Here is a 22,632-nt window from a genome sequence, read left to right as displayed (position 1 = left end):
GCTTTTATCTAAAGCGACTTGCATTGCATTCAAGTTACAGTTTTTACATTTTTATCAGCTCTTGCTCATTAAAAGAGCATTTATTCTGGTCTGGTCTGGTGTGCATTATATATGTAGTATGGGTGAATGTAAGGTACTACATTAGTTTTTAGAAATAAGTCTTACCAACACCTCTGTGGAAGATTGCAAGCGTGCCATCAGCCAAAGCTACCAGAACACGTCCTTTCACGTGACTTCACAGAAGAAAAGAATGAGTAATGAGCAGCTGCCGCTGAAGGAAGCGCTTTAGTTTATTTATGTAAATGTATCCAGATGATGAGAGTTTCCTTACACAATGCCCAGGACGGAATCCTTTAGCTTGATGGAGTGAAGACACTTCCTCCACTGCGCCACAGATGAGTGCACGTATACACTGCAACAGAGTACACTCAATACATCTCCATTCTTAATCGGTGCATTTCCATTACCTTTCCTATTGTTTGTGATTACTGAAAAAGGATTTTACAAATAATTTTGATTTTGTTCTGAATCATTCAGACCAATTTGTGAAGCAAATGAACTGGCTTAACCTACAGCACTACAGCTTGAGAGCAAGTTTTACTTAGTTAGGAGACATCCAACTGATTAAAATGGAATTAAAATTAGGAAAATGCATATTTGGAGAAAAAAAAAAAAAAAAAAAAAAAAAAAAAAAAATCCATGACTTAAGATATGATAAAGAATTAAAAAATTGAAAATAAAAATTGGGGGGGGGAAACAAAATTGGGGAAATTAACCTGATTTTTTCTTTTTGGTCTAATGATGATGTTATTCATTTCAATGACTTTTTTCAGAAAAACACCACCAATTTCCTGTTAATTTCCAGGTTTTCCAAGACTGTTTGGAATTAGAACTGAATGATTTTGGGTGGGAATGCAAAAACAAAAATTGCATTTTAAAATGCGTATAAAAAATGCACAGGTTTGCTGTGCTTGTTTGAAGGGCTGCTAAATTTTGTGAAAAGTTTGATGATATTTTTACTAAATAAAAATTAACGTAAGTAAATAAAAACGAAATAATAATTATTATATTTCACTGTAAAATAAAAAAACAATTGATTATTTAATAATAATGATAAATTATTTTATATTGTACCTGTCAAATTACAATAAAAATATTATATAGCCTACATATCCAATTTATACACACAGTATATTCAATATATCAGTCATCTGATTTCCATTTTCAAATGTTAAACTTAAACTGACGCTAAGACAGCTCTTAAACCTTCTCTTTTGCTGATAAGCGTTTCTCATTACAAGTTGGCTGAATATGGTTGACATGTTTCCCAAATGAACATTAAAGCGACAGACAGAGTTCACGTGGAGCAGCAGTTACTATGAACTGAGCTTCTCTGAGATGCTAAAAACACTGCAAACGCTGCTGACAAGTGCTGAGCTTCACTCTGAAACATGCAGCACATACATTTAAAAATCTTTGTTCACTGACCTATATTGTAATTTTGGTTTTATTTCGATTAATCATGCAGCCCCCGTTTATTTTTCACACTTGCAGGTGATTGGTGGAAACACCGAGGGCGGGTTTGCCGGACACTCACCAGCCGTTCTGAGCCCCGAGCCACATTGTAGGCAGAACGCTGCTCATCTTGCTGGCTTCCTCTCTCATGAGATCCTGCTCATCGGGCATCGAGCTGACGCCGTCCTTCACCAGATCACACTCCCTTCAGAGCCAAAACATTACATCTCAGTACACCTGAATACAGCTACATTATAATAACACAGACTGAGAGACACGAGGTGCCACACACCTCTGTGTGTAGCTGGATGGCGTGTCTCTGCTGTTCTGCACGCCGAGCGGGTCGGTGAACACGTGTTCGGTGTAGATCCCAGGCTGACTCTCGTCTGCAGGTGTGTTGCTGTTGCTCTCTGTGGCCTCCAGAGCTTCTTCTGCTGCCGTTACCCCGTCCTGCTGCCGCTGCCCCAAAACCTCATCTGCAGACAGACGTAACGTCACATTCATCTCTATAGTGCTTTATACAATACAGAACGTTTCAATGCAGCTTTACATAAACTCTTTCCTCTCCACTGATGGAATTTCCCGGCTTTCAGGGTTTTCAATGGTGTATGGTAGGAGGCGCTAAAAGAGTATTGAGCGTCTGGATCAAAACACGGCGAAGACGAAGCAGAAACAAGCAATCGCGTATGTAAGCAGATGCATGTGTAAAATAACACTATTTTAAAACAGTCTAACGTTACTGAATGAAATGTCAATCCAGTAAATGGTACAGGACCGTGCAAGCTTTGTATGTGTTGATGGAAGTGATCTACTGTGTCTTTTACAAAAACAGGATTTTCTCAGCTTTTTGTTAAAATTTTGCTTAATAAAAAAACGACTGCATGAAGCTAAAAATCTTTTTTAAGCAGAGGCTGTGTTCTTTGTTTTGACAAATTGCAAGTTCAGATATTCATACAACAAAATATTCTGGGGGCCAGAATTAAACTAAAATCTAAAATGTTAGCGGTGGTTGGCAGCTTGAAAAAAAAAAAAACATTGGCGGGGAAAGAGTTAATAAACAGGAAAATAACAGTGTTAACGTAAAATTCATCAATTTTGAAACAACTTCAAATTTCAGCTGTAAAGATGCTCTAGTGTCTTTACTTGGATCAATTCAGTTTAATAGTGTCAATGCTGCAAAGTTCATTAATTATGAAACAAATTCATAAAGTGGCTCTACAGAAGATAACGGTGTTATTATTTAGCTCAATTGAGTTCAAGTTGTGTTCTCATCTGGTGTATCAGTACACTCATCTTTTAAGCTTCAAACTTAAGGTAATACAAGGAATAATAAGATAAAACAAGGGTCCTCAAGTCAACATGAAATACAGTTTGCAACTCAGTTTACATTAACTCATTAATTCTGATTAAAAAATACATTTATCGACTGAATCCAAATTGACAATGCAGGTTAAAAAGTTGTTTTAGAGACTGGATATTTATTAACATTCTGCATACATTCATGTTGTGGATAACATGACCCTTTTTTCGTTTCTTTTTTTTGTAAAAATGTTCATGTCTTTTGTACGTGTTAAGGAACTATTTGTTAATTAATTTTTGTGAAGTGTTTTGTTTGTGTGTGTAACCGGCTTATTTTTCCAATACTCTTGCTATTGCCATAGAACAGTGTTTCATTATGTTAAAGGAAAGGTATCTATGGAGAAAAATGGAGTAAATAAAACATGCATTAATGATATTTTTTGCTATTATGTTATTGTGACAGAGGCTGTGTTACCAGTGTCTGAGGACTCTATGGAGTTGGTGCAGATGGTTTGAGGGATCGCCACAGCTCCTTCTGCAAAGCAGCCCATGACAGTGATGCCATCCAGACCTCCGTCAAAACCCGTGGAGCTGTTTGCTGCCGCACAGCTGACTTTAGAAGCCTCACCGTCTGCGCTCAGCTCCTCTCCCGCGGGATAGTCCGTCTCACAAGCACCTGACAAACACACACAGAGAACCGGTTCAAATCAAGAACACTTGTGGAGGTTATCAATACGGTCTCAGTGCATTGTCTGACCAGGTACGCTGGCGATGCACAGCACGTGAGAGTTGCAGACGAAGAAGCTCTCCAGGATGTTTCCGGGCTGGTTGGCGTCGATGACCATGACTTTAGAGGTGGCGTGTGTAGTGGTGCAGATCCACACCAGGCTGGAGAGCTCATCCTGATGCCGCAGTTCCTTCTCCTGCTCCTGATCACACACACAATAACACAACATTAAAGACTACGGCAAGACCCCACAGGTGAACAGAGTACACATGTTAAAGAAAACACATCATCATACTTCCCCATCTGATTAAATCACAGTACATTAAGACAGCTGTTTTGTATTACAAGTTTTCAAATGTTATGTTGAAATATGCAAATGAAGCGTAACATGATTATTTTCCCAATGTTCAGATTTCTGTTCTTTAAATTTGTTTATTGGCATATTTGCATATACATTTCCAGAAAATAAATGTAAACATTGGATAAATTCAAAATTGTTTATTTCTGTTGACAAATTGTTTTACACAGGGGATTTTTTTAAATATTTGCATATACATTTCTAGAACAGAAATGTAAACACTGGACAAATATAAATTAAATATACATTAATTTGCTTATTTCACATTATGAAAATAGTTTTGCACAAAGTATTATCTAATTAAATATGCATATATTTTAATTGTAATAATTTAAAATTTTATTTTTATTTACATTTCCAGAAAATAAATGTAAACATTGGAAAAATATAAATTGAATATACATTAATTTGGTTATTTTATATTTTACATTATGAAAATAGTTTTGCACAAAGTATTATCTAATTAAATATGCATATATTTTAATAATGTTTAATTTTATTTACATTTCCAGAACAGAAATATGAACACTGGAAAAATATAAATACCCTTTATTTTTTTTATTTTTTACATTTGTGTATATGCATATTTGATATACATTTCCAGAACAGAAATCTGAACACCGGATACATTCAAAATTCTTGTTTGATTTTGTTGACATGTTAGAATTATAGGTTTTTCCAGATGGAATTTTGTATTTCTCTTTTTATCAGAAAATACTGTCAACAGACAGAAACAGAACCATGTTTTTGGGGATAAAATGAGTCAGGTAAACGATATATGAACAATCTCCTCTGTAAAACTCTTCAGATATGCATATGTGTATGCAAATAATATAGACAGGAATAAAACTGTAAAGTTTGGTGTATGTAAGTGATGCTAAAGTGAAAAAAACAAAACAGCCTTAGAACATATGGATTGGAATTTAAATCTACAAATGCAAATAGATGAAGTGCAGTAAAATAAACACTTAAATGTGTATTTTTCTACTAGTCTGAAGGAAGACGTGTTATGGAAGCAAAATCTCAAAATTGGCAAGTGCGTGAAAAACCCCCAAAAAACTATGGTTTTGCATGCATTTCCTTCTTCATGACATATGAATATTGTACGTGATTTTTGGGGCTCCTGACCTCGAGTTCCTGCTCCAGTCGCTCCAGGCTGCTCGGTGATCCTCTCTTCTTCCTGGGGATTATGGAGCCACTCTCTCCTCCAGACACATCTTTATAAAACACACTCGCTCCTACGATGGAGCCCCCATCTCGTGTCTTTCCACCTGAGAGATTGACTCCAGCAGCGCACCACAGCTACACACACACAAACACACAACGACAAACCGTCAAACTACAACACCGACTGAGCTCAGGACTCAATCAGAGAACAGTCTCACCTTCATGGAAGCATCTTTCTCATCTAACGGTCGGAGGTAGACGGGCACTGGCAGGTTTTTTATTTTACTATCTCCTTGTCCACCATTTGCAACCTTTGAAAACAGCATAACGATAAATAAAATACTTTTTTAGATATAAAAAAAACTAACTTTTTTAATATAGTAATAGGCAACTTTTCATTGTGATCTTTGCTTTCTCCTAATATGCATGGCACATGTTTCTGTTACACAGCGTCAGAGACGTTACCTTGTATTTTGGAGGTAAACTCCATCCGTACGCCTGCATCCGGCTGTCCTCTTTCTGCACGTGAGCCTTCACCTGTCTGTACTGAGCTCTCTTCTGCTCTCTACGCGACACTACGCTCTCTACCTCAGCCCTACGGGACATGGACAAACACACAAAGTCAACAGATGACAGAAATTTGATCAGTTCAAGGACAAAAAAGAAAACCTGTTTTACCTCCATTCAATAAGACTATTTGATAATGACGATAATAATAATAATGCAGTTATTATTCATTAAAATTATAAATATAATCATCAATAAAGAGATACAGCGGACATTATATACTTGTGTACTGTACACAATACTATTGTACTGTAAAATAATTTTTTTTTTTTTATTATATTTAAAAAATTAATTCTAAGCATTAAATTAAAATGATTGGTTTTTTTTTTCAATATTTTTTATTTTATTATTACTTAAATTCAAAGCATTTGACAAATCAAAGAAATATAATTCTACTACATTAATACTATTTTACTGTAATATATAATCATAATAGTAATAATTATTTTATTTTTCAGAAAAATATTTGTATTTTATCATTGCTTCAATTATAAAAATTCAAAAATCAAATCAATAAATGCTATTGTACTGTAAATTTAACATGTATTAGTATTATTCTTATTAAAAACAACAATTATTATTATTTAATTTTACAGAACAACAATAAAATTACAATACTAATATATATATGGCTCTTAATTACTTTGCTTTCAAATGTAAAACTACAGAAACTACTTTTGTTGAGGATAGGTTTATAAACGACTCCTATTACAAATTTGGAAATGGACTGTTGCACAGACAGAGATCTACTTTGAACCAAAGCGACACTAAAAACACTGGATTCATAAGCTGCTTGCGTGTAAAAGCATTTCAACGCTTGTCAAGTGTTAATTTTTGAAAATGCTATAGCAGTGTTTTTCTCCTCGGTTTTATTTAACTCACGTGGGTCATTGGGTCATACTTCAGGTTAGAAAATACAGAAATCTAAATACATACACAATGTATAATGTAGTGTAAAGTCATCTGAATGAGAGGTCAGACAGGAAGTCACTCACTCCTCATTGAGGAAGTCAAAGGCTTTGGATTTGTCACTAGGCAGCTGAGAGAGGGTGCTGCTCCTCTTCTTCACCGAAGGGACGACGTGTGAGGTGGGAGCGTTGTACTTCATGTTAACCGGCGCGTCTGGTTTTTTTGCTGAGGTGCTGGTTGAAGAGCTGAAGAGCCTGCTGAAACTGAGGGACGTGGGGAGAGAGACACAGACACAGAGACTCATATACGGACACATGCGCAGCAGCAGTTAGAGGTCAAAGGTTAACCGTTATGGGGTTGTAGGGTCACGTCCCAAACATGTGCCAAGCCCTTCACACAGTCCTGCGACAAACCACTGACCCAACCGTCACATATCTAACCACGACCAAAACATGCAGACAGCACATGCTGAACACTGCAAATAAACCTTCTCTGAGGCACTTCCTTTCTGTGTTACACCATTCAATACACTGCTGTTCAAAAGTGTGGGATGTTTTTATTCATCAGTGATGCATTAAATTGATCAAAAGTGATGGTAAAGACATTTATAATGTTGCAAATGATTCAAATAAATGCTGTTTTGAACTTTCTATTCATCTATGAATCCTGAAAAATAAAATGCTTCACGGTTTCCACAAAGATACTGGGGAGCACAACCGTTTTCAACATTGATTTACAGTATAATTACCCGATGATATAACTGCACGAGAAAGTACTGAAATATATATTTTCCCTGTGTTTCCTTCCTGTGAGCTACTGAAATGAGCCACACTGTGAAACAGCCAATCAGAGCAGAGCTCAACATTATTATTCATGACCCTTCCAAATAAGCCAACAACAGACGATTTCATTCTAGGGAGAAATATTAGGGTTGTAAATAGACAAGTAAAACCGTTTCTGGAGAATTTTTGCCCTTACCTAAGCCACATACCTTCTATGTAGAAATCAGAGAACAATTTAAAACATTGTATTAATGTGTTCTATGGCACCTTAAAAAAAAAAAAAAGAAAATCTTACAAACCCCAAACTTTTGAATAGTAGTGTACAGTTGTTTTATAAATTATGAATTTCCAGGAAAAAAATAACTAAAAGAAATTAAAATAAATAAACAATTAAAACTATGATATAATATTATGGTCTGTTTTTATGTAATGAAATAATCTTAATCCTAAAGGCTTTTAGAAGGAGCTGTTAGCCAAATGTGACCTGAAACTATCTTCTATAACTGCACTTTATCAAACCACACCATGCAAATCCTTCCACAAATATTCAAATATTCAAAGATCTAAAAAAAAAAAATCTCCGTCCCCTGACCCAACACACCTTCTGCAAACACACAGGACAACATGAACGGGGTTACAGAAAACACAGGAGCACAAGAGAAGAATGAATGGGTTTAAAATAGATGCAAAACCTTAAATGCCCCCAAATGCAAAACCCCAGCTAGACCAGCATGACCTGGGAATGGCATTTCAAACCAACAAAAACAAGCCCCCCGCAGGCTGCTTACTGACACCGACGTGCCAAATCCTTTAAAAACAAGATTAATGAATGCTTGAGCATTAGTAAAGTTTAATGTAATGTAACGGTCTGGCTGTAAATTCCTGTTATGCTTTTGTTCTATCGCTGTTAAAGCTTTAAAGAAACACCATTCCCATGGCCAAGAACACATTTTTGGATTCAAGGATCAAACCAAGTGCAAGATTTACTAGGATTTCTAAGATTTACCTACATCCTAGAAGGAAAACAAATAAAAGAGGGACATAAAATGAGAGGGGGAAAACAAAGTTTGAACGCCAAACCGCACAAACTAATAGAACACAAACTTTGAGGAGAACGAAAAAGGGCTGCTTACAACTGCCAGATACTGGACTTTTTCTTCTCAGTCAAGGCCGGATTCTCTCTTGATGCTCTGCATTGAACAAAACACACTTCAGTCGATGCAGGGCAGAGCTGTGACAGTTTGAGCATGTGTGAGATTACAGTGACGGACCGTATCATCTCTGTCCACCTGACGGCCTCCTGCAGCTCCATCAGTCTCTCTTTATACTGGTTTCTCTCCATCAGGACCCGGGCCATCTCCACCCGCGTGAAGCGCTTCCGCTGGGCTGTCGGCACGTCGCTCTGCTGGAAACACGGCCTCTTATTGTTCAGCACAGTAAAACTGATCATTGAAATAGTATTGTGTAAAATACTGTTTATACATCGATACATCTCTGCATGTGCTGTGAGTTAACCTGTATTTGGGACACAATGTGCACATATGATGCATTTGTTTCACATTTGCATAATTTCCCCCAATTTTACGCAGCATTTAACTGATTTGTAATGCAAAGTAAAATAATTAATATACTTGTGAAATATTTATTTTATAGTGCAGTTGCATAACAGTAGTAATATATTTCTGTCTTAGAAACATTTTCTCTCAATCTCAGACAGCAGAGGTTCAGTTGATAAGAAAATACTAAAGCTTTAGGGTTTAACTCTTGCAAGAGAAGAAATTAAGTCATTCATATTGTAATTTTGTACAATACAGTAAAAATTAATAGAATTATTATAAAAAAATTGTATTAAAATAGCAATATTTGTTCTGTTTTAGGATGATTAAATCTCAGACTGCAGACAGCGGTTTTAATTGATAAGAAAATATTAAAGTTTGAGGGTTTAATTCTTGCAAGTGAAGAAATTAAGTCATAAGTACTGTAATTTTACTACAGTAAAGTAAAGATTATATAATTTTTATAAAATATAAATATTTATATTTTGCCATGCAGTTGTATCATAATATTAATATTTTTAACAATTATCATCATCATCATCATCATCATCATAGAGTCCCAATCTCAGTTGATTTGAAAATATCAAAGCTTGAGAGTTCAACTTTTTCAAAGGAAGAAATTAAGTAATAAGTACTGTAAATTTACTAGTTTTAAGTAAAATAATTATATACTTATGAAATATTCTTTTTTTTTTAATTTTACAGTGCAGTTGTATTAAAACAGTAACATATTGCTGTCTTAGAAATGTTATTAAATATCATACAACGGTTTCAGTTGATAAGAAAAACTTAATTCTTTCAAGTGACATTAAGTCATAAGTACTGAATAATTAAGTACTGAAGTACTGAAACTTATGAAATACTCATTTATTTTACTTTACTATTATTGTTGATGTTGTTGCTGCTGTTGTTGGTATTATATCCCAATCTCAGATCTTATACTGTTGAAATGTTTTGCCTTTAATCTTGTGCCAATTTGTCACTGTGGTATCTAAAATGGTACTGAATACAGATATATTCAAAAGTATTGTATTGACGTTAGTATTGAATTTTAGTATCGCGACAACACTAATTTAAAAATCATCAAGAATGGTTTTGGCATAACATCTTGACTTCCTGAACTGAAATCTAATGGAAGAGTGAGGAGTCTAATGCTCTGCAATCCTTATCCACACTGCATCCAAAACTCTGGCTTACATCATCGTCCTCTTTCGTCTTCACTTTGGCTTCCTCCAGCTCAGCTCGGACTCTGTTTGGACAAAAACATACAAGAATCACTATAAAAATAAAATCTGTTCGTCTGGATTGCTGATATATGTCTCGGTGTCTAATGACAAACTTTTTGAGCTCCTCCTCCAGCTCTCGGTTCTTCTCCTCCAGTTTGTCTTTGGACTGTCTCAGGACCTCCAGCTCCCCCTGAATAACGTCTTTCTCACACACCAGCTCATCCACACGGGCGATCAGATCGTTCTTCACCACATTCAGAGCGTTCCTGCAGCAAACACAGCAATGCAGCTTTCAGAAACAAAAGCATTTTATATATCTGCGTATTTTTTTTATAATTTATGCCTGTGCACAGCAGTCAGTATTCTCCTTACACAGATATTAAATATGCATTTCTATTGCTTGACCCTCCTTGATTGTATTAAGACAGACAACAGACATACAGCAGGTCCAGTGATGTCTGATTCACAGGCAATTAACTCTTAGGAACCAAATATTTTCAATGAATCATTCAAAAGACTCACAATCCAGTCCCTAACTAATAAGTTATCAGTGAAAATGTCTTTAATTGACTGAAACGCCATTTTTACTTTCAGTCAGACCTGAACCAAGAATTGTGTACTTTATATTCTTCATACTGATTTCATATTAGCATTCAGTTGTAATATATGGCATTTGAATCTAATGTCTCGCAAAACAAGATCACTGCAGTCATTACGACTTTTCAGTCCAGTTGATGCGATTTTCTTTCAAGCATTGCTGCAACTCCTTTAAAACAGCAGATGGCAGTAGAAGCATTGCATGTGGAGTAAAACTGGACTAAATGCAAAGCGCTTTCCAGATGACATAGGCCACAAACTAATGCCATAGTATGACTTACTTTGTCTCCAGTAGCTGCGAGTTCTCATGGATCAGGTGTTCGACTTCACGACCCATACCTACATGACAGCAATACAAAGATTACATTTGACACAAAATAATCAAGCACAGGTCTCTGAAAACCGCACAAATGCTGATTTGACCATTTATGAGACCGAGAGCACTTTTCTGGAGAATAGAAATAATCAAGAAATCATGCTTACCAAAGAAATTAAGGTCTAAAATTGGCATGCAAACCAAAAAACAAGGAAAGGGTCAGTCAATGATCTAAATAATTAAGAGTGACACTAAATCACTAAGGATCTACAAAATAAAAACTGTATCTTAACCAGATGCAATACAAAAAGAGCAACAATGAATTTGTCTTAAACAGCTGCGACAAGCAGTGGTTTTGTTTTGGTGGCTTGGTTGTTGTTTTCCTTTTGTTTTTTTAATCAACATTTTTGCTTTAGTGTGGACAGACATGTTACTTGCTAGAAACCTGTCGTATCGCACCTGGTGAGGATACAATGTATGAAAATGAGAGGACAAAATAAAGAGGAGTGTAAGCATACACACCAGAGAACTCGTCTGGGGGGAAAGAAAAGCCACAAATGAAGCGCCACAAACATGGAGGAAAAACAACATGATTAGATGGGCTGTGAATGTCAGTGAGGAATGATGGGTTTAAATAAGATGATGAACAAAAGTAACCGGAAAGGAAAAAATAAAAACAGCCACACACAAAACATGCAATTTGGACTTCCAGAGAACTCAAAAGTAGACGTTTTAGTATCATTGAGAGACTATTACAGTTTTTGTTCATTTTTTGCATTAGATTTTTTTTTTATATTTCTTAATTTTAATAAAATTTTTAGTTTGTAATTTTTTTTTTTTTTTTAAATATGCCTGTATAGTTTTTTTTATAAATTTTTTAACTAGCTTTTCAATATTTTCAGTTTTCATTTCAATTGTAAATTATCCAATTTTTTGTGTTTTTGTCATTTTTATTACACTTTTTTATATGCCTATTTAGTCTATCAATGTTTTGAATAAGTTTATTAATGTTGCTTTCACTTTTTTTTTTTGTTAAGTTTCAAGAGAACAATTCCCAATTCCTTCATAAATCAGATGTCAGTCTTGTAAAGATGCAAGGAAACGAATTAAATAACTTTACAACTTTTCTTCATAAGTTATTTATATCATTTTTATGATACTTTTATCAAGCATGAAAGCCTCATCTCACTCACTTTCACAATATTGATGAGTGGCCAGGATATTATTCAAAAATCCCTCATTTAAGATAGAAAGTCACAGGTTTTGTGAGTAAATGTTGATTTGTTGGTTGAACTGTTCCTTCAGTTTAAGGCAGAAAGCACGCTCATCTGAGCTCTGGTTGACTGAGAACTTACCCAGTAGATCAGCGCCTTCATCCACGTCTCCTATGAGATCGGTTCCTGCTGACGAGAGCTCCTCAAAGAGAGAGTCAGTGTTACGGTCAAAGGCCATGTTGTCAATGCCTTTAGTGGGAGTGCTAGAAACAAACCAAGATGAAGAACAGACATAAGACAGAGAAACCCACTTCGCCTAACAATGTCCAGATGGTTGCTAAAAGTGCATATGGATTGAAGGACCTCTGAGAGCAGAAAATATAAGCTGCTGGGTCGGTGGGATAAGGAAAGCACTGTGAGTGAGTGACTGAATCAGTGTGGATGACGCACCTGGAGCCTTTGCATCCACTCAGATCCATGTCCAGCTCTGGTGTGGACTCAATGATCGCCTGGACCTCTGAGCGCTCTGCATTCTCACTTTGATCAGCTCCTGAGCACAAAAACGTATGCGTTTCAAATGGTCTAACGTGTTAAAATTCATCTATATAATACATTATTTCACTTTCACACTAGAGGCTTTGGTGCAGACGGTGTGATTGTAGTTCATCAAATGTACATCAAATAAATGCAGTTTGTTTCCAAACGGGAGCTGACATCAATTTAAGTGAGCCACAGTACCATTTATGGAGAATAAATGGTAAAATAGACACAAAAATGTTAATAAACTGTGCAAATGGTGCTAATATCAAATAAAAACCAAGTCTTTCCAAGTTTTGCTGCCTCACAAAAGGCAGTTTATTGTGGCACTTATAATGAAGAATGTAAGTAAATCTAATTCTGTAAAAAAAAAAAAAAATCATATCAATAAAATAAACTGTGCATCTCAGATTGTTTTGCTTTTTATTGCCTTAAATTTGATCAAACTAAATTTCAAGGCTTAAAAACAAATGGAAACCTTGAGCAAAGCAGTGAAAGCACAGCATTAAAGGGAGGGAAACAAATTGCATTTGGATGGGCTACTGTGCCTGTGACATTAGGAGTCACCTGAAGATGGCGTCTCTGATGCCACAGCGCCCTGTACGCCGATGTTCTTACTGCTGTCTGGTTTAGCGCTGCTGGAGTCCAGGTTCCCGTTCAAACCCTCGGCCTCCTTTGTCCGCGGCGTGCCCACCGACGCCATCGCTACATCTGACGTCGCTGCAGACATGGGCGTGCCGAATTTGGACTCTCCCCTACCGGCATCAGAAAGTTCATCCTGAAAATAAACCCATGAAGCATTACCAGCAGCATAAGCGATAAGCACAGAGTCACATCAAGTATTTATGAATAAATAGTCATCGACCGCACATATGTGCTAAATGAGACTGGGCACGGTCCACATTAATCATGAAGACTAACACAATATCATCACCTCATGCTCTGCACACCATGCTCTCGTCCTGCGATGAGGACAGACATGCAGATTCATTTAGAAAGATTGATAATTGGCTTTAAGAAATTAAATTAACCCTACTCATACTATATAGCAGAGATAAACTATCTTCACTTACATATCAGAAGTTATTTTTTACAGAAATTAATAGTTTTATTCATCAAGGATGCATTAAATTGTTCAGGAACGTCAGTAAAGACATGTAATGTTGTTATAAATGTACATGTATAGCAATTTCTATTTCAAATTAATGCTGTTCTTTTAAACTTTGCTCATTTGTGAATCCTGAAAAATAAAATGTGACCGTTTCCAAAAAAATCTATGTTTGTTGAGCAGTAAATCAGTATATTAGAATGATTTCTGAAGATCATGTGACACTGAAGACTGGAGAAATGATGCTGAAAATACAGCTTTGATCACAGAAATAAATTACATTTACAGAAAACAGCTAAATTGTACTAATATTTAAGTTGCAATAATATTTCACTGTTTTTACTGTATTTTTGATCAAATAAATGCAGCCTTGGTGAGCAGAAGAGAGTTCTTTCAAAAACATTAAGAAACTGATGATCAGAGAGGAAAAAGCAGCAAACAAAATATGATTTTTTTTGTCTCCATTTTGAAATTCATTTGAACTTTTACCAATATAAATCATGACAGAAAGTACAGAATTTGAGTGGGGAAATAAACACTGACACACAAAACACATGATTTAGTGGCATTATAAACAATATATAAACTTAAATATTCCAGGTTATTATTCGGTAGAATTTACTGGCCTTTTTTCCCAATACAATGAATAGAGACTGAAGCTTTAAATAAAGATATTTCAAGCTTCATAAAGGATACAAAAGCACTGTGAAGACTGTTTATACTGTTGCTATTTTGAGAAGTTAGAAGTTGAAAATAACCGGGAATATTATTTTGACCACATTGAAAATTGCAAGTGAAACTGCAAGCAGTAACATCAACCACACAGATGCTGACTGCAACCAAAACTACAGTTTAACTCAAACATCACCAGGGATATTGACTACATTTGTAAGCTATTTATTCGGTGGTCTCTCCCATGAGTTGACCCATTTGTTGTTTAAATGTTAGTATATGGTTGCAGCCAGCAGTTTGTGGACTATGAATGCACATTTTACTATCGATACAAAAACAGTAAGGGGTGTGGAGCCGAGCCAAACAGAGCACACTACACACTATGCTGCACTGCGGCTGCCATGGAGGTTACTGCAGGACTAGCAGACGGGACTACCTTACTGGAGTCACTCCACTGGGTTTCCAAATTCTCCTGTGAACTCTTACCCTCCCCTCTCCTGAGGGATTCATTCGCCTCCAGCTGCCCAGAGAGAAACGTACAGTAAGCAATACGTTGGTAGGGCGACACTGCCCCTTATTTCGGTTTATCATGAAGCCAGATGGGAACTGCATTAGCATTATATAAAATTAAAATCAGGCCAGTCCTTCCCCAAAAAGCACCAGGAGCCAGCTTGTCAAATCCAGATTAAGCTGTAACTACAGTAAAATGAACTGTAGGCCAGGACTACACATATTCTGTCTCCCATGGTCAATCAAAAGCTTGACAGACAGTTTATAGGAAACTTTCTTTGTGTATTTTATGGAGGACTTTTTTAATGAAGCTAGATTGAACTAAAGCTTTTAAAATCAACATGAAATAACAATGGGAACCCATTTTAATTCCCATAATGTGATGCATTTCCGAGTCAAACCAGATACTCAGCGAAGATACTCTTTCAAAGTGAAACGTCCAGTGAGTGGCGATAAAAAATTATTTTGTTTCATCCAAAACATAAATGTGAATCGCACTAAAAGCACTAAAAGGTTAATGCTGTATCACATTTTGAACCCTAACCCGACCCTAAAGCTAACCCGATAATGTGATAAAAAAAACGCATTCGCTGAATCACCCATGTCCTTTTATCTCACGTTTCAACTTTTTCTCCTGTTTTCACTTGACAAGTGCAATGTTGTACCAGGTGCGTTTCCGAGCAAGTTTACTGGGTCACATACACACATTGTGAACATATGAAGTGAGTTATGAGATACAAATATCAAAATGTATTGGTTTACAAATTATGCACTACAATAAAAGTGTTTCTGAGCTCATAGCATAGTAAGGAACTATGTGAAAAGTCTTTATTAAATCAATAATCTGCCACTTTAATCAATTTGTTTGAAAAGGAATAAAAGTTTGTGGTATTTTACTGCCACTCATGTTCATTTCAGCTGGAAACTGCGGTGACTTGTATGTAGATGTATATTTTTACGTTTTTTCAATGAGCCTGAACGCTCACATGCTCCGAATGTCTCTCTCTATTGACAAAGAATATCAGAAGATACATGAGAGAAAATGTGAATGTTGATATTTCTTGTTTTGTTTGTCTACACAGAGGAAAGATAGTACAGCGGCAAACTGTGAGGCCAGTTTTCAAGCTCTGAGGCCACTGCCATCCAGCTCTTCAGATAATGAGATGTTTTATTAATGTGACTTTTCAAACAGCACTACACCTGGTGACTGGGCTCTATAAAAAGAGCCAAAGCTCTTGTTAAAATCAATCGGTTATGGAGGTACAACTAATCCACAGGGAGCGGCAGGAACCGATAATAGGTTTTACACTCCTGTTTGGAAAGCATAAACTTCAAAGCACTCTTTCTTCCCCCTGACATATGCGCACAAGCCAACAAAAGCACAAGTGCGCACACACAAAACCCTGGCTGCAAGACGCTCCCATACTCGGGTTTCCATGGCAGCATGTGCCCACTTTTTCTCAATGTGGCAGTTCAGAGCTGTTTAACCTGAGGAGAGGCTGATAGCAAGTCATGGCCTAGTTTCTCATCTCTCTCAGAAGCAGCAGCGCTGAGACTCTGGGGGATGATATGGAGAGAAATGCAGAGTCACGGAGCGCACAAAGGCCAGTCTGTATCAGTCCACAGTGGGAGTCTGATGCAGTCTTTGTGCTTCTGTAACTCAGATGACGCACCAGTGGCCTTGATGGGGTCTTATGAGAAATCAAATATTAATTGATCTTTTGAAAGAACAGAGCCTGATGTACTCCAACTGTGACTTTCAGAAGTCAAAAGACTATGCATTAAAAAAGGCTTAAGCTTTCACAACTTTTTGACATCAGACTGATGAATGTATCAATGAGTCACGATGAAGTAATGCGGATAAAGCAGAAAAGATAATATTCATAAACTGATAAGCTGCCAAACGATGGGCACTTTCTTGCAAATGAATTGGAAAGAATGGTTAATGTTCATTATAACAAAACAAACAATGCTGTTTGCACACTATATGAAGATTATCATACAAAATATACAAAACAGCATTGATTGTTTGGTAATAAGTCTTATTAACTGAAATAATAAGTTTGAATGAAGAGGCTCTGTAATTTTCAATGACTAAGTGGAAAAAAAAGACTTCTTGATATAAATAAAATTAATATGAGGGAATTAATAAAAAATATTAATGTGTGGCTATAATGTCCATTTTACCTTCTGTTCTCATATCTTTCTAGATGAAAATATAAAAGCAAGTAGGTCAAATGGTGACAAAAAGCAGAGTCAAGAATTTTTTTTTTTTCACACAAACAAGAATTAAGGGGAAAATATAGAAGCAATACTTGGTATATGAAAAACAGTGAGATATGGAACTGTAAAAAGTGCATATAAAGTAGAAAAGAATTAAATCTTCATTATGGGGGAGAATAAAATGAGGTGGTACAGAAGTAAACAAGGATTTCTGAGGGCAGAAATGCTCATCACACACTATCAGACTCCAGCAGTGTAAGCACTCTTCTGCTTCTGAGAGCTGAAATATGACCGTCATCCTTCAAAAACTCCTGCATCAGCCTCAACACTGAGACAGGCTTCAAGGTCAGTCTATTCTAGGACGTGAGAGATTGACATTGCCATCGTTGCGGACTAAATCAATGTGAATCAGGGGAGAGGAAAGGATTCAGATCAGTCTAATGGTCGGTCAAGATGGGTTTTCCCAATGGCAGATTCTATAACTTCTACAATTGTTCCTCAAAATCTTCCTGGTGAGAACGATCCAGTTAGGGAGCACATGAGTTGAGTGGCTTGTTTGTCTTGAGTTTTGAGAGGGTTGTGAACAAACACGGCAGGAAGAGGCTGATGGCAAACGATTACTTCATTAACATGAATATGTATGAAGGGGCCTAGTCCATGTATCTCTATGGGAGATGGAAGGTTCCAGAGCAGGAAAAAGAGGATGTTTTGTAATGCCGAGAACTGACCCAGGATCAGACTTGGCCTGTTTGTCTGGCTCTTGGCCCTGTTAGGGCTCCGTTTAAGCATGCAGGGCACAGCAGGCCCTCAGATTGAGCTTCCTTCCCGCTGGCAGTGCCGCTCAGGCTTCTTTAACATATGTTCTGCGCAGATCCATTCAGAGGGGGAAACTCTCTCGATACAAACTAACGGTGTCGTCATCGCTTTTATTCCCCCAAACCCATGTTCACTTTCTGGGAAGCAGACAACAGCCAGCTCTGAGTGCTGTTGTCAACAGAATAGCACTGATGATGACACATGATGATTTGCTAGTGCGGCTGGGAATTGGCACATATTTTAAAATTCAATTCGATTCACGAGCTCTTGATTTGACTTGATAACCATTCATCTATATCTCTATATAGATATCTCTCTCTCTCTATTATATATATATATATCTTTTGTGAAAAGAAATTAAATGTTAATTAAAGTTTGTGAAATTAAATGTTCATTTGACATTCAAAGACTGTTTGCTGAATGCTGACGGTAAACAAGAAAGTATTATAATGTTTGCCTTTGTTACTAATAATAAAAGCAATCGTTAAAATGGACTACTTTTTCGTATACATTTTAATTCCTTTGTTTAACCATTCTATCGGATTATTAGACTTTTATCCGTATTAGACAGAGCTGTTAATGACGACAGCAAACAAGAGGGAGAATGTGAGCACTGTGTGCTCAGGCGCTGCCGCTCTCAGTGCCGTCAAAATAAAAGTCCTGCCTCGAACAGGTCGACCAAATAGAAAAAGCGGCCTTGCCGATATATCAGTCGACCATTAATAATGTTTATGTGGCAAAAGTGGAACGAAACAGTGCTACTCATTTGAAGCGCACTACACAGAGCATTTATCCTCTCGGCTCAAAGTTCAAACGGCAGCGCAGCGTGAGCTCAGAGCAGATGCGTTTATTCACTGATAAGAATCAGTCACGTGAGAACTAAACAGCGCTGTTAGATCCAATGTGAAGCGCTTTAATTCAGCGAAGAACACAAATGGCTCTCTGATTTAAGCTAGTTTAAATTCAGATGAAACGGCAGACAAACAGGAGAAACACTGTGCGTATCAATACAGTCAGAAGGCTTTTCAATCTACAAATCATCATTTAGCATGGATTTACTGTAGTAAAACTAACTGCACCGTGGCTTTGACTCAGAAATGTGGGATATTCATATGGAATTTTATTATATTATTAATGTAGAAAATAGAATTAATGGAATATACAGTATTTTTTGTGATTTAGTTGTAGCGTTCGTGCATTTATACTAAATGTAGATTTAGATACAAATATATTTGTAGCCCTACTCTCAAGGAATATTTGAAGGCTTTTTATATTTTTAAAAATGAGGTAAATTTTTACCATACGCTCCCAAACTAGGGATGTAATATAAGTAAATCTGCAGACCGGTGTGTTTCTCACCTTAAGGCTGGTGTTGGAGCGCGGGTGGCTGAGATTGTTATATCTCCATGTGTCCGTTCCTGGAGTCTCCACAGCCTGCCTGTGCAGATCAGGGGTCATCACATCACTTCCCGGCAATGAAAAAATACCCAGAGAGACAGGACGCTCCTTCCTGAGTACACACAAAACATACGATTGGACACTTAAGCAAGAAACCTTATGGATTACATAATGTCTGGATATTCAGATATCAACAGAGCATTTTTCTCAGCAGCTCATATCAAGTATTTGGTAGATAATGACACTATACTGCTACCAAAACAAGAATTACATTGGCTTAAACTAGATTTTTATACCATTTTTTTCTCTTCTGAAGGAAATGTGAGTGGTGCTTTCTGACTAAAGACTCTCTACCACTATGATGGTACCACTACAATTGGACTGACAATCTTCCCAGTATTTCATAAGGAGTTTAAAGGGGTTTCCAGGGTGTTTGTCGAGGTAAGTAGGGTGTTGCCAAGTCAAAAAGCGAACTCAAGTCTTGATGACATCTAACACTCCACATCTAAATGCAAGTCTGTATTTTTTGTCTGTTTTGGGTGTAAGAAATATGAGCAACAGCAATAACGAATTATGAACTAAATAGTAAACATTATAGATTGCATATCGTCCTGTATTCAGATTTATAAAGATATGAATTGAGCATGTTTCTCAACAATTTCATATCAAGTTTAGGGTGGAAATTAAACCATATCGCATTGGTTTCACTGCATTTTTACATAGTTTTTGGAGAAAAACGTATTGCTACAGTCTTACAACCGGACTGACAAATTTCCCAGTATTTCATAAGGTGTTTTGAGGTCTTTGGTCTTTGGACCAGTAACTAGGGTGCTGGCAATTTGCCAACATGAGTCTTTATGCTTTTCTGATCCAAATACATGTCTCAATAGAAGTCTATGGGGCACATTTTCAGGTTTTTAGTTTTAGGTGCATGTGCCTCTAGAGCTCCTCTAGGAGAGCAGAGGAGCGTTTGATTGATGGGACTTTTCTTTTGTCTTCTCTGATTGTCTGTCTTCCTGTTGAGGGTTGCCATAGAGCTGCATTCAGAGGCTGAACCTGCTGACTGCACATTCAGAGCGGATCTGCTCACATGAGCAGGATTCACTCTATTCAGCTGGAACAGTACACTAAGGAAAGAGTAAACTATAGGTTGGAAACAAGAACCAAATTTGAGGAAGTGTGAATTCAACTACTACCACAAAAATCTGCGATAAAGCAAATAATCAGACGTGCTGCATCTCTACCGAGGAACAAACGTCCCAAAAGACGAGTGCACCTCAGTGATGTGTGTTAAGTGGGAAGAGAAAAATAAATAATGAATGCAGTTAGGCTTGCATGGCATATCAGAGCTTTGTACATCAAACAGAGCTCCATGAATGTATATCAATACTCATGCTGAGGGCAAAACCTTGCGTAATCACACACGTCAGAGGACACGTAGCATCAGTCACACACTTCACGCTATAAAAAGGTCGAGTTGTAGAACTTCAGGTCCAAAGTTCAATTCATGAAGAGATATTACAGCACAGACAGTTTCTGTTTCAGATTATTTATAAAAGCAGAACCTGAAGTAATCCTGGAGGAAACTGGTCAAAAACAACTAAAATGACGTTTGCATTGGAACAGCAAGCCAAGTCCAGTTCTCTGCAACTAAATTATATAAGAGCTAGATGAAAAAGATTAATCTTTGATGTCTTCAAAAGCAAGAACAATTTCCCTTTAAATCAAAACACAGAAAGCAAGTATTTCATTTATTGCGATGAACCAAAGCAAGCTGCTCTCTGGAGTCAGGATCAATTAGAGGTAGTTAACAGCAGGATACAAGCTTTCTGAAGTTAATCAATAAACATTTATTGAAGTTATGTTAGCATATCACAGTCAGAAATGGGTATTTGTTGAATATTAAAATCACATTTGTATCCATTTTCTTATTACCCAAATTATATTTATCAGACTTAAGCTTTACTCATGAAAAGAAAACTATTGACAGCTTTACAGAATTACCTGATAGAACAATAAATATTAGCATAACAAAATAAAGCCTATTGGAAACTAATTTAAACTTTTATGACACACTGCCATGACAATTAAGCACATTGTGACCTCCAAGTCATCTTAATGATGCTAAAATACACTATAGCCTAGTTCAAAAGTTTGAGGTTGGTAAGATTTTTGAAGTCTCTTCTGCTCACCAAGGCTGCATTTAGGCTATTTTGACCAAAAATACAGTAAAACAGTAATACTGTGAAATATTACAATTTAAAATAGCTGTTGTCTATGAATATTTTGTATAATGTAATTTATTTCTGTGCTCAAAGCTGTATTTTCAGCATCATTACTCCAGTCTTCAGTGTCACATGATCCTTCAGAAATCATCCTAATATGCTGATTTACTCAAGAAATATTTCTGATTATTGTCAACGTTGAAAACAGTTGTGCTGCCCAATATTTTTGTGAAATATTGATACGATACATTTTATTTTTCAGGATTCTTTGATGAAGAGAATTTTCAAAAGAACAGCATTTATTTGAAATAGAAATCTTTTGTAACATTATAAAATGTCTTTGCGGTCACTTTTGATCAGTTGAATGTGTCCTTGATGAATACATTTATAAATATATTATATATGTATCTGACAGTAGTGTTAGTGTAGGCCTTATTATCTTTATTCATTTTTATTTTTTTATTTTAAATTTAAATATTAAATCTCATGTTACAATGTCTACGTGTTTTACAATTCTAATCACCCGAACACTACACTACACACGAAACCTGCTTAACATCTCCAAACAATCAACAGAAAGCTCTTCAAAGCAATATCAGGTGTTCAATTGCAGCTGTACTGAATGCAACTCTAGTGCACTAAGGAAGTATGGAAGTACAGAACAAAGTGAAGCCACACAGAATAAACAGTCTGCCTGATAGAATGATACGCATTTCTCTGACAGAACACCAGCACAGAGACAGAAACCTGCACTGTGTTGACAAGAAAAATTAACTCTGTGCTGTGTGACTCTCAGCTCTGCCAGTTCTCACCACATCAATGCCTGATCCACTCCTGTTTACTACATTCTCTCGACTGGTCTTAAACGCATGATAAACAAGCAATGCAGTAACATACAAACACAAGCTGA

The 22,632-nt window shown here is 36.5% G+C and overlaps 1 protein-coding gene across 6 annotated transcripts in view; it reads right to left on the bottom strand.

Annotated features, from left to right (window-relative positions):
• Positions 1 to 22,632, bottom strand: part of LOC306858056 (C-Jun-amino-terminal kinase-interacting protein 4-like) — a 47,553-nt gene that overhangs the window by 4,692 nt on the left and 20,229 nt on the right. The window contains exons 5-24 of one of the 6 annotated variants that reach the window (XM_079398422.1): positions 19,459 to 19,609; positions 14,987 to 15,070; positions 13,338 to 13,548; positions 12,684 to 12,783; positions 12,375 to 12,496; positions 10,985 to 11,042; positions 10,220 to 10,372; positions 10,078 to 10,129; positions 8,596 to 8,729; positions 8,458 to 8,514; positions 6,629 to 6,805; positions 5,532 to 5,661; positions 5,285 to 5,377; positions 5,028 to 5,201; positions 3,572 to 3,743; positions 3,290 to 3,490; positions 1,808 to 1,991; positions 1,598 to 1,720; positions 332 to 412; positions 166 to 233 (exon numbers count right to left, since the gene is read on the bottom strand). In XM_079398422.1, coding sequence (XP_079254548.1) covers positions 166 to 233; positions 332 to 412; positions 1,598 to 1,720; positions 1,808 to 1,991; positions 3,290 to 3,490; positions 3,572 to 3,743; positions 5,028 to 5,201; positions 5,285 to 5,377; positions 5,532 to 5,661; positions 6,629 to 6,805; positions 8,458 to 8,514; positions 8,596 to 8,729; positions 10,078 to 10,129; positions 10,220 to 10,372; positions 10,985 to 11,042; positions 12,375 to 12,496; positions 12,684 to 12,783; positions 13,338 to 13,548; positions 14,987 to 15,070; positions 19,459 to 19,609 — 2,525 coding nt within the window. The remainder of the gene's footprint in view (positions 1 to 165; positions 234 to 331; positions 413 to 1,597; positions 1,721 to 1,807; positions 1,992 to 3,289; positions 3,491 to 3,571; positions 3,744 to 5,027; positions 5,202 to 5,284; positions 5,378 to 5,531; positions 5,662 to 6,628; positions 6,806 to 8,457; positions 8,515 to 8,595; positions 8,730 to 10,077; positions 10,130 to 10,219; positions 10,373 to 10,984; positions 11,043 to 12,374; positions 12,497 to 12,683; positions 12,784 to 13,337; positions 13,549 to 14,986; positions 15,071 to 19,458; positions 19,610 to 22,632) is intronic. The other 5 variants (XM_079398423.1, XM_079398424.1, XM_079398426.1 and 2 more) reach the window with 5 other exon arrangements.

The sequence above is a fragment of the Barbus barbus genome (genome assembly GCF_936440315.1).
Source record: "Barbus barbus genome assembly, chromosome: 38".
NCBI lineage: Eukaryota > Metazoa > Chordata > Actinopteri > Cypriniformes > Cyprinidae > Barbus > Barbus barbus.
The sequence above is the reverse complement of the archived record's forward strand: the minus strand, read 5'-3'. Positions and strand labels throughout refer to the sequence as shown.